We start from the raw sequence: 12164 nt of genomic DNA, 5'->3' as shown, positions 1-12164 counted from the left end.
TACATCAGAGCTGACTTTAGGGGAGGGGCGACCGTCTCTATGATTTCCATTTTTTTAAATATTGAAACGAGGTAGGATAGAGAAGAGAAAAGAAAATGTGGGAAAGAAAAAAAAGACTTGGTCGTGTAACTATACATTACTATTTACACACTAAGAAATTTTTGAATCCTAAATAAAGCACTTGCACCAACCTTATTGGGTGTAATCTTGCACCCCAAGTGGCAAAAGGTGACAAATGCACATTTTTATCATTATTTACACCAAGAAATACTCGCTTGCACCTTAATAGGTGCACACTGTAAAAATGAAGTGCTAATTTAGCACTCACAGTGCTTGTATAGTGACTGCACTACGAGTGCTGATTTTCTAGTTCAAATTCAAAGTAGAAAATCAGCATTCGTAGTGCAGTCACTATACAAGCACTAATTTTGTAAGTGCAAAATTAGCACTTCATTTTTTACAGTGCAAATTTGAACCTTTTAAGGTGCATAATACTTGACAATAATTACATGGTTCAATTTTGCACCCTATAGGGCGCTTAACATAGCCAATTGCATCCTTCAGGGTTCACAAATGAACATAATTGCACTCATTAGCATCACCTGGAGTGCTGCTATATTACACCAATCCCTAGGGTTCAAATTTGAACCCCTTATTTCTTAGTGTGTACAATACATTGACGCTGCCCTAGCCAACACGCATGTTGCTTTTTTGACGAAAAAACTTAAACACATATTAGGTTAATAACCCTCATGAAGTTCTGATATAAATTTTGCAAGATAGTAAAACTAATGCCCCGTTAATATTTGGTCTACGATCATCGTATAGGGTAATCATATGGATCCTGCTAACCGTACGATCTCACTAGAATGACGTGCGATGATCCTACGGTTTCGTACGGATTCATATTCATTGTAGGGTCTACAATTTTGTGCAGCGCGGAGTTATACTAATTTTAAAAAATCATAGGATCGTAGCCCTTAAATACATCTTAGGGTCATCATACGATCTGCGCAGGGAAACTATATACGATCGCATTTCGGCTCTATATAATGCCTAATGCAAGAAATAAGAAATCGTACGATAGACGTAAATAATGCAAACGGAAATATCGAAGCTCGTAGTCACCTGCAATGCACCAACAAAACGTAGACTATCCCGTCGATTGTGATAACAATATTAACGACAAAAACAGAAATAATGACGATATTTAAAACAATATTTATATTTTTAATGACGATGGTGATAATAATAATAATATATTACTCTTATTATCATTGTTATCATTATTATAAAAAAGGGAATAATGTAATGATAATAGTAATAATAATTATGATAAAAAACGATAATGACATTGTTCAACAACAAATATAATTTGTTAGCTCTGCACAGGCTATTTATTAATCATAAATCATTAGCAAAATAAAATCACAAATATTCTTCTTAGACAATATCATAAAGTTACACCTTTTACTCAATGACAATAATGAACAATGATAGCAATATGTCTAATTTCCCATTCATGGTTACTGATCTTCTAGCAGCCCCTGTAACATGTTATCATGAGATCATAACGTATTTTGTAAATCGTCCGTGGATCGAACCTATACAACCTCGTGTCCAATAGGGGATTACTCTACCACTAAACCACTATGCTCCTTTTTTCCTTATTTAATGTTGATTGCTGAATGGCATAGTTACCCTTTCATGCAACGTCTCAGTACCTGTTACTGACAAGTAATTACTTAATCGAATCGTACACCAAGGTTCTATATAGTATATGAATCTTAAAATCAGATTACATGAATATTTAACAACTGCACTAATAATTTTTTCATCATTCTAGTCCACAATTTGTGAAAACATGCTAAAATCTCCAGATACAAGGCACTTCAGAACAAAAACATACCGAACATTATTTTGAAATAATAATAATGCACCTGTAAAATCAAATTATTGTTATCAAAGCAACAGATATGAAATTTTACAAACATAAAGAAAATAAATTGCTGACGCACAGTGTCAATATATTTTTTCTGAAACTGACTTAATCTTAAGCCTTTAAGTATAATATACACATATGATATACGTTATATCTCCGAAGACAGCGGATGAGAAAATAATAAGAAGAAGATAGTTTCTAAATCACTCTTCTTTTATCTGATGTTTAAATTATGTAAAACAAAACTCTTCTTTTTTATTTACACAGTTCTCCCATCAATACCACCCTCATCCATGAACAAATTTTCATAAACCAAAGTGCTTTATTGAGGAATAGAACAGGTGTAGACCATATGGTCACAAGTACGACGTACACAAATACACTCTCCTAACAATATATTACTTCAAATGTACAGTGCAATGCAATAAATCAATACCGACACTGAACTATACTTAATAGTTATCATGATTATGGCGGTGGTAAATTAAGTCTCTTATATAGCCTTTATCCAAGGCACTTGGTGCTGCTATTTTCCTAAACACGGCCTACAGGTCCCACGAGCCTAATTACATCAAGAGGGCTAAAGATATTCGTTCGACCCAACCCATTCGAATTTTTGTCAATTTGATATTGCTGATTGACAAAAATGTATGAATGTGATTCAAAATCTAACACTGATTCTAGAAATGGTAACTACTGAACTTACTTCGCCCAAATTGGGAAGATAAATAAGTGACTTGGAACAATTTTTGACTGGCGGAATAATTAGGGCTATTTTACTGTTTCAGTTGATGAATTCGATCGATTCATAGTTATCTTCATAAATGGCGATTTATTTTTAAAATGAGCTGGCTACGGTACCCTTTCCTGGTCAGATTTGGAATGTCAGATATATATCCTATCCATTGCGGCCCTAATCTGGCAAAAGGGTCTATCTGCAAAATTTTGGAATTTTTTTTTTTTTCATATCTAGGGTTTATGAGGCCAAAATTTTCATCTGGCCAACTCTCAGTGGTGCTCGAGCTATCGTTTTCGAGATACCAGAGGACACCAATATCAAATTCCATCATTTTACTGGTATCTAATCTGGCAGAAGGGTCTATCTGCACATAGACCCTATAAAAGCGGTAGTAATCTGGCAAAGGGGTTTATCTGCACATAGACCCTTTTGCCAGATTACATGGTGGAGAAGACGTATTTATTTAATCAGGCAAAAGGGTCTATCTAGTCCAGTAGATATGTGAAAAAGATGCTCGAATCTGGCAGAAAGTGTAGAATTTGGCATACAGGGGTATTTTGGGGCGCTGATTTCAAAAATTGCCGGCCCCAAGCGATTTTACCATCGGGTTGGCTGCCATTTTGAAATGCAAGATGGCCGCCATGAAAAAATCATTAAAGGGGAAGTTCACCCTGAAGAAAACTTTGTTGTAAAAATAGCAGAAAAAATAGTAAAAAATATTGGTGAAGGTTTGATGAAAATCCGTTAAAGAGTAAGAAAGTTATTAGAGTTCAAAGTTTTGGATTTGTGACGTCATAAACGAGCAGCTGCCCCATGTGTTATGTAATATAAAATGCATGAATTTCAAATTTTGTATGGTTCCTGATGACTTAATTTTTTTTCTATTCATGATCGGGTGTGAAATGATTTGTCTATTGATATACAAAAGGTACAGTGAAAACCATTTTCAATTTTCTGAGAAAATGACATTTCATTGATTTTTTACCATTCGCTATGTAGGAATGCTGCTCGCACATGACGTCACAAATCAAATAATTGAAATTCTAATAACTTTTTAATTATTTGATGAATTTTTCTCAAACCTTCGGCAATATTTTTTATTATTTTTTCTGCTATTTTTACAATAAACTTTTTGTCAGGGTGAACTTCCCCTTTAAATGTCATTTTCTTGAGTTTTACATGGCATGTGACACTGAAATTTGGCATATAGGGGTATTTTGAGGCACTGATTTCAAATATTGCCGGCCCCCAGCAATTTGACCATTCGGCCGGCGGCAAAATGACCGCCATTTTGAAATCCAAGATGGCCGCCATGATATATTATTGCAATCATTTTCTCGACTTTTATATGAACTGCGGTATTGATATTTGGCATATAGGCTTAATTTGGGGTGCTAATTTCGAATATTGTCAGCCCCAAGCAATTTGACCATTTGGTTGGCAGCAAAATGGCCGCCATCTTGAAATCCAAGATGGCCGCCATGAAATATCGTTGCAATCATTTTCTCGAGTTTTATATGAACTGCGGTATTGAAATTTGGCATATAGGCTTAATTTTGGGCGCTGATTTCAAATATTGCCGGCCTCAAGCGATTTGACCATCGGGTCAGCCGCCATTTGAAATCAAAGATGGCCTCCATGAAAAATCATTGAACTCATTTTCTTGAATTTTACATATGTGCCACTAAAATTTGTAGTATATGGGTATCTGGGTGCGTTAATAAAAAAAATTGCTGGCTCCAAGGAATCTGACAATTGGTCGGCGGAAAAATGCCCGTCATCTTTAAATCCAAGCTGGCTGCCATAGAAATTTTGCAATTATTTCGTTGAGTTTTATATGATCTGCGGCATTGCACTTTGACATATAGAAGTAGTGTGGGGAGCTTATTTCAAATATTGCCGGCCCTCAGCGATCTGATATCCTGAGTCAGGGTTATACGGGCGTATAATTACAACTGGCAGGCCAAAGATATTCATTCGAGCAAAGCCACCCTAAATTTTCAATTTTGATATTGCTGATTGACAATTTAAATGAATATGATTGATAATCTTACACTGATTCTAGGGAGGGTAACTTTACTGAACTTGCTTTTTTCAAATTGGGAAGAATATCACCACTTTGGAACTATTTTTATACTGGCGGAAGAAGTATTGCCATTTTACTGTCTCAAGCCATGAATCTGATCCTGTCAGGTGTAGTCTTCATAAATGCTGATTTATTTTTTAAATGAGCTGCTCGAGGTACCCTTTTCTTAAGATGGCTGCCATGAAAACAAAATACATACATGTTCATAATACCAATTTACAGTGTCACATGTAATGTATAGCTTAGGAAAGATATTTCATAATAGCCATCCTAGATTTCAAAGTGGCGGCCATTTTCAGCTGACCTGGTGGATCAATTAATGGGGCAGCAATATTGTAAAACCAGCAGGCCAAAACCTGCCTGTACATGTATGTCTAAAATGCAGTGCCTCAAATTATTTAAAACTCAAGAAAATAATTTGGATTTTCATGACAGTCTATCCTCTCTAGATTTCAAGATGGTGGCCATTTTGCAGCCTATCTATTGGACAGACTACTGGGGGAAATTTCAATACCCCAAGTGTCAAATTTCAAAATAATATCTACGTTATAATTATAATACCTGATTTTTTAAAATAATTTTGTTTTCATGGCAGCCATCTTGGATTTCAAGATGGCTGCCAGTTTGCAGCTGAGGTATCACGGGCCTAAAACATTTCCAATAGACTCGTGTGTTAAAGAGGCGCTCAAAAAAAGGATGAAATTCGAGAATTGAATGTTTACTACCAGTGGATAGGATACATGTCTGACATTCCATATCTGACCAGAAAAGGGTACCTCGAGTAGCTCATTTTAAAAATAAATCGGCATTTATGAAGACTACACCTGACAGGATCAAATTCATGACTTGAGACAGTAAAATGGCAATACTTCTTCCGCCAGTATAAAAATAGTTCCAAAGTGGTGATATATCATCCCAATTTGAAAAAAGAAAGTTCAGTAAAGTTACCCTCCCTAGAATCAGTGTATGATTATCAATCATATTCATTCATTTTTGTCAATCAGCAATATCAAAATTAAAGATTTAAAATGGGTTTGCTCGAATGAATATCTTTGGCCTGCCAGTTGTAATTACGCCCGTATAACCCTGACTCAGGGGATCAGATCGCTGAGGGCCAGCAATATTTGAAATAAGCTCCCCACACTACTTCTATATGTCAAAGTGCAATGCCGCAGAACATTGCAAAGGTGAATACAGATTTAAGAAAAGAAGGATAGCACGAAAGAAGAAGAGTAGAGAAAAAGAACAGGAGAGCAAGGGAGAGAGGAGAAAAAGGCACAAAATAGAAGAAATGAAAAAACACAATTGGTAGATGTTAGACTGCCATATAAAAAATAAAATCATAGATTTTAGAAGAAAACAGATAGCTCTTAAAGAATGAAAGGCAAAGTAAAACTCTTCGTCAGTCTGTGGCATGAGAAAGAGAAATCAAAATACAATTGGTTATAATTAATGAAGATCTTATAAGATGGATTAAATTAAAAAAAAAATATTGTTATGCCCAACTTTATAATTGATTAATTTTGTATAATCAACAATATCCTAGCCAATTAAGTGTAAAATCTTGGATAGTGTCATCATTATTATTATTATTTTATTTATTTATGTATTTTTTGTTGGGGGGGTTAGGTTTTACATTTTCCAATCGCTAAGACACCCTGTGCATCCAACCAATTGCTTTCAGAACAAAGTCAATTAGTTATAAACGCCTAGTAAATCAAATGGTTTTTGTAACATTCCTGGTAGACCAAATGGCTGGCTGTGGACCAAATGCCTACTTAGACCAATTAGTTACGGACCAAACGCCTAGTAGATCAAATGTTTTTTGTTACATTCTGGTAGACCAAATGCCTACTTAGACCAATTAGTTACGGACCAAATGCCTAGTAGACCAAATTGTTTTTGTAACATTCCTCGTAGACCAAATGGTTGTGGACCAAATGAAATGACTACTTAGACCAAATGGTTGTAGACCAGACGCCTAGAAGACCAAATGCTTGTGGATCAAACGCATAGTAGACCAAATATTTTTTTTTTGTATCAATGCCTAGTAGACCGAATGGTCGTGGACTAAACGCCTAGTAGACCAGTGGTTTTGTAACAACGTCTAGTAGACCAAATGCTTATGGACCAAACACCTAGTAGACCAAATGGTTGTGGACCAAACGCCTAGTAGACCAAATGGTTGTGGACCAAACGCCTATTAGACCAAATGGTTTTGTAACAACGCCTATAGTTGTGGACCAAAGGCCTAGTAGACCAAAGGGTTTTGTAACAAATGCCTAGTAGACCAAATGGTTATGGACCAAACGGTCAGTAGACCAAATGGTTTTGGACAAAATGGATAGTAAACCAAGTGGTTGTAGACCATGAAGTTGAGAGTCCTGCGCAGCCTGTCCAATATTATAATAGTTTACCAACCGTGCAGATATATCTTTCTGCCTGGTTAAATTAACACAATTTCCCTCTGTAACAGGGTGTATCTGCAGATAGACCCCGTTTGCCTGATAAAATAAACATATTATCTGCCATCATTTAATCTGGCAAAAAGGTCTATGTGCAGATAGACCCTTTTGCCAGATTACAGCCAATTTTTATAGGGTCTATGTGCAGATAGACCCTTTTGCCAGATAAATATCACTGTCTTTGCTCCCGAGATTAATCTGGCAAAAGGGTCTATCTGCATTAAATTGGATCTTACAAGAAAAGTAAAGGGATTAAAATAATAAAAAGGGACTAAAAATAATTTTTCAAAGTTAAACTAAGTGATAGAATAGAGTCCACCAGCTAAAATTAACTCTCAAGTATTCTACAAGTAAATTAAATGCTCAAACTTCAAAGCTGATTTTCTCAGAAAGTTTTTCGAGGGCGAATGTGCAGATAGACCCTTTTGCCAGATTAGGGCCGATTGGTAGTAAACATTCCACCCTCTAATTTCACATTTATTTTTTATGAATTTTTCAAAAGTGCCATTTTAACACACAAGTCTATGGGGAATGTTTTACGCGCGTGACACCTGTAAGTAATATGGGAAATCCCTGGTAGTGGATGGAATACCTGGCCAAACTCTTCAATAGCAAACAATTTCTCACTGATATCAATATGTTTAGTCATCAAGTGGTGCAAAACATGGATTTAATGGCTAGCCGCGGGCTACATCAGGTAAAGTTAGTAGGTCTGTGTAGCCTAGGAATGTATGTAGATTAGTCAGTGTATAGAGTCAAGGCCTCTTAATGTTCTGATTTATCATTGTTTTGTGTTAGTGTACATCACCTACTTAGCATTAGAAAGACCTTTAGAAATTGCTCATGTTAAAATTGTTCTTAGGAAGGGGGTAGGTAGAGAGGAGATAGAACTTTGAGAACTTTACTGAAGAGAACTAGTGGTACCTTCAAGAAGGTATTTAGAAAAGGGCACAGAGTAAGGTAAGGTATCTAATAGTGCTCAACTAAGGAGAGAGGGGGGGGGGGGTGGCTGTGTGCTGTAATCTTAGTATAGCCCCCCCCCCTCTTTATTAAGCCATGCCATCTATGAAATTATTTTTCTTTCTCTCTCTCTATCTATTTATGTATCTCTTCCTTCTTACATCGGAGAGGCAACAGCCCTAGGAAGATTTTGAATAGGTCAAATGCAAATATACTAATAAGTATCTCATTCTTTTATTGTTTCCTCATCTAATCTCATGTATATAGTTGGTAATTATGTTTGGGGCAGTTCTAGTATCCTGATATCTACACAGAATTTACATACACCTTTATATTACAACTGATAGGGACCTATATTGTCATTGCATTCACTGTTGGGCTATATCATATGCAGGTAGGATTTGTATACATCCATATATAGTGAAAATAACATATATGGGTAACACATTAAAATGGGTCATTGCATAGAAAATAGGCATTTTCAATGCATTTCTTTGTGCTAGTGTGAGTGTACAGATACAAAAGAATAGCAAAGTAGCTATTCAAAAAAATAAAATACATAGGTCATATAATATAGGTCCCACGAGCCTAATTACATCAAGAGGGCTAAAGATATTCGTTCGACCCAACCCATTCGAATTTTTGTCAATTTGATATTGCTGATTGACAAAAATGTATGAATGTGATTCAAAATCTAACACTGATTCTAGAAATGGTAACTACTGAACTTACTTCGCCCAAATTGGGAAGATAAATAAGTGACTTGGAACTATTTTTTGACTGGCGGAATAATTAGGGCTATTTTACTGTTTCAGTTGATGAATTCGATCGATTCATAGTTATCTTCATAAATGGCGATTTATTTTTAAAATGAGCTGGCTACGGTACCCTTTCCTGGTCAGATTTGGAATGTCAGATATATATCCTATCCATTGGTAGTAAACATTCCACCCTCTAATTTCACATTTATTTTTTATGAATTTTTCAAAAGTGCCATTTTAACACACAAGTCTATGGGGAATGTTTTACGCGCGTGACACCTACACTCGCCCGAAAACAGAGACCAATCGGCCTCGGTCCGGCGATCAATACATAGTAACCACGCTGCTTTAGTCTAATTTCAATCCATGTTCAGCAGACAAGTAGCGAGGACTTATCCAAAGGCTATCTATTATGATTATAGTATTCTATCTATCATACGTTTATATTCATATTATTAATGATATGCTAAGATTTTACGCGGTATATTATCGACATGAGTAATGAACTTCATGTGTTTGTATCTCGAGAAAATGGTGCTACAGAAATACGAGTTATTTATTATTATACTTACATACACACAGTATTGAGGTCCATATGATAAATATATGTACAGTATAATCATTGAGAATTATCAGTAAAAGTGTACTTTGATTATTAGTTTTATTTGGATTAAACCATGTGCTCCGGCACGTGCTACGCATTCATTCCATTTGAATTGAGATGAGTGGAAATGGGCATTAACAAGTCATATTTTATAATGATGTTTCATAAATCACAAACTATACATTGTAAAAACGCTGTTTAAAATTTTAAGCACGTTGCTCAAACCCGTCACTCTAACAATTACTGTTTAAACTTTTGTGATTGTTTAAAAAAGTTTAAACAATCACAAAAAAGTTTATACAACTTGTTGTTAGAGTGACAGGCTTAAACAACGTGTTATTTTTTCACTGTGAATATGTGAAACAAAAGCAAAATTCAATCCGTCCGACAGCAATCAATGTCAAATCCAAATTTGTGTCAAAGTTATTAATATAACTAAATTATAAATAAAGCTTATTATGAATCATATTTTACAATAATTACAGTTTTTGTGACTAATCTTTCTTATCTGAACTAACAAATTAGACTATAAATATAAAATGGAAAATGGACCTTTGAAAGTACAACTGACAAGCAAAAAAATGTAATTTTCATGTGTGTAGTACTTAAATATAACAATTCTAGAATATACGTGGAACTCCTACAAGTAGTGTTTGTGAGTTAGGTGTGACAATGAAATAATTTGTTACCCTATGACCAAATAAAATGTCTATATATTACAAAATACAGTTCCAACTGAGGCTAAACAGTTTCCGAATACCTTTCACTTTTTACATTGACATTTTGTGTATTTCTTTGAATAGACCATTTTAAAGCAAACATTGTTATTTAGATCACTGGAAAATGAAAAGATTTAGTACGCTATGGTATCCGCAAACGTGAAGGTACAAAGCCGAATAATTTTTCGACCATTTCGTTGCCAGTTGTTAAGCAAAGATCTGTCCCGATTTGTTGTCCATTAGGTATTCAATTCAAATCACATGTACTTTGAATTTTCCTTGATCATCGACTCCGACATATTGTGTAATTTAAATAACCCTGTCATGATGTTTAAAGACCTTGGTTAAGGCAGTGCCGATCAGTATGACCCATAATAACATTGTAGACGTGCTTAATTTCATGCAGACTTACCCCGTATATATACATCATGTTCTTATAATGGCATACATTGGATGGTCTTCTTGGATGAACAAAGTGTTCGTCATGCATAGGTTTGATGTTGAGAACCGATGCTAGGATTCCAATATAGGCATCGTCCATAGCGATGGGGATGACACGGTCGAACAAGGGGACCATTTGGTGGACGACATCCGTCGAGAGCATGTAGGTTGGTCCCTGCGCCAAATCAGGAAACACCTCTTCCCTGAAGTCTGAGTAAGGAACAAAATGTGGATCAAATGAGTCTCGGATTGGATCATCATTCCGAATCATCTGACCGGTGTATACATTCTCTGTCTGTTTAAATTCGTTCACCATCCATCTTGTCAGCACCCGAGCATTAACAAATACGTTGGAACCCGTCTTCAGGAAGTATGTTGGACGACATCTTGGATTAGAAGATTGTAATTCATGCAACCACTTCATTGCCATCATGACCTTCCTCGTCTGTTCAGATTCAATATCGATAAAATCACCCTGCAGAATGTCACCGTTTTTGTCATTCTCCAGCTCGATTTTGTTATCAGTTTTACCGCTGCCCATGGCAAAGACGACCCACCATGTCATGTCCACCTCTGCCGTGCCGAATATATGGAATTTGAACGGATCACCCCATGTTTTGCGGATGGTGCCTCGAGAGGAAATCTCGTGAACCTGAGAGAGAACCAAGATGAGGACGAAGCGATTGGTTGGACAAGACGTCGGATCTGGCTTTTGGAGAACGGTAACTGGGAATTCCTTGGGTCTTGGCTTAGGCTTCATATCAGCCGGATCATGTGCTAGAGGGTCGATATGTCTATTCGGTTTGAACTTGGGTAGTTTAGGCTGATTGCGTGGATCCATGTTATGCTGCTGAACACCAAGATAATCAGGATTGACTTCCCTGGGGACCTCTAAGGCAAAATCATTCTTCTTGCCAGGTTGTCTTCCTAAGACATCAGGCATTATAGGAGCTACATCTTTTGGGTTTATATCTTTCAGGTCGCCACGATGATTTAAGATAATTCCACCTTCGCGGCCAACTGGTAGAACTTTAGGTGGATTTCTGTTAAACTGGGGTTTTGGTCGCGGGACGGCTTCTCTCATATCATCACCAACCTTTAAGCCTTCGAAATCATTATTAGGTACAATCCTAGGTTTATTAATTCTAGGACCCATCTTCCTTGGTTGATCTTGAATTCTCTGTTCCCTGTCGCCATTTCCATCGTAAATCGGATCCTCCTCGGGATTGAAATGATTCTCGGGTTGAAATCTATCTTCATTTTTCTGGTTGATACGGCCTCGGTGCTCTCTCGGGAGACCATTCGATCTTCTATCACCCATTCTCTGCGGATTAACCTGAGGTTCATAGTCCTGTCTCCCTTTATCTTGATTGATAATGTCCTCCCTTCTCCCTTTGTCGTCCCATCCACCATCGCCAGCCCTCCTGGCATCATTTTCCAATTCAAC

At 36.4% G+C, this 12164-nt stretch overlaps 1 protein-coding gene across 1 annotated transcript in view; it reads right to left on the bottom strand.

Moving 5' to 3' along the window:
• Positions 1-1380: 1380 nt before the first annotated feature.
• Positions 1381-12164, bottom strand: part of LOC129277625 (uncharacterized) — an 11190-nt gene continuing 406 nt past the window's right edge. The window contains exons 1-2 of the mRNA XM_064110363.1: positions 9233-12164; positions 1381-2487 (exon numbers count right to left, since the gene is read on the bottom strand). The exon at positions 9233-12164 is cut by the window's right edge and continues 406 nt beyond it. Coding sequence (XP_063966433.1) covers positions 10608-12164 — 1557 coding nt within the window. The 3' untranslated portion in view covers positions 1381-2487; positions 9233-10607. The remainder of the gene's footprint in view (positions 2488-9232) is intronic.

This window comes from Lytechinus pictus, chromosome 15, assembly GCF_037042905.1.
Source record: "Lytechinus pictus isolate F3 Inbred chromosome 15, Lp3.0, whole genome shotgun sequence".
Classification (NCBI taxonomy): domain Eukaryota; kingdom Metazoa; phylum Echinodermata; class Echinoidea; order Temnopleuroida; family Toxopneustidae; genus Lytechinus; species Lytechinus pictus.
Note: the sequence above shows the minus strand (reverse complement) of the source record. Positions and strands in the feature narration are given on the sequence as shown.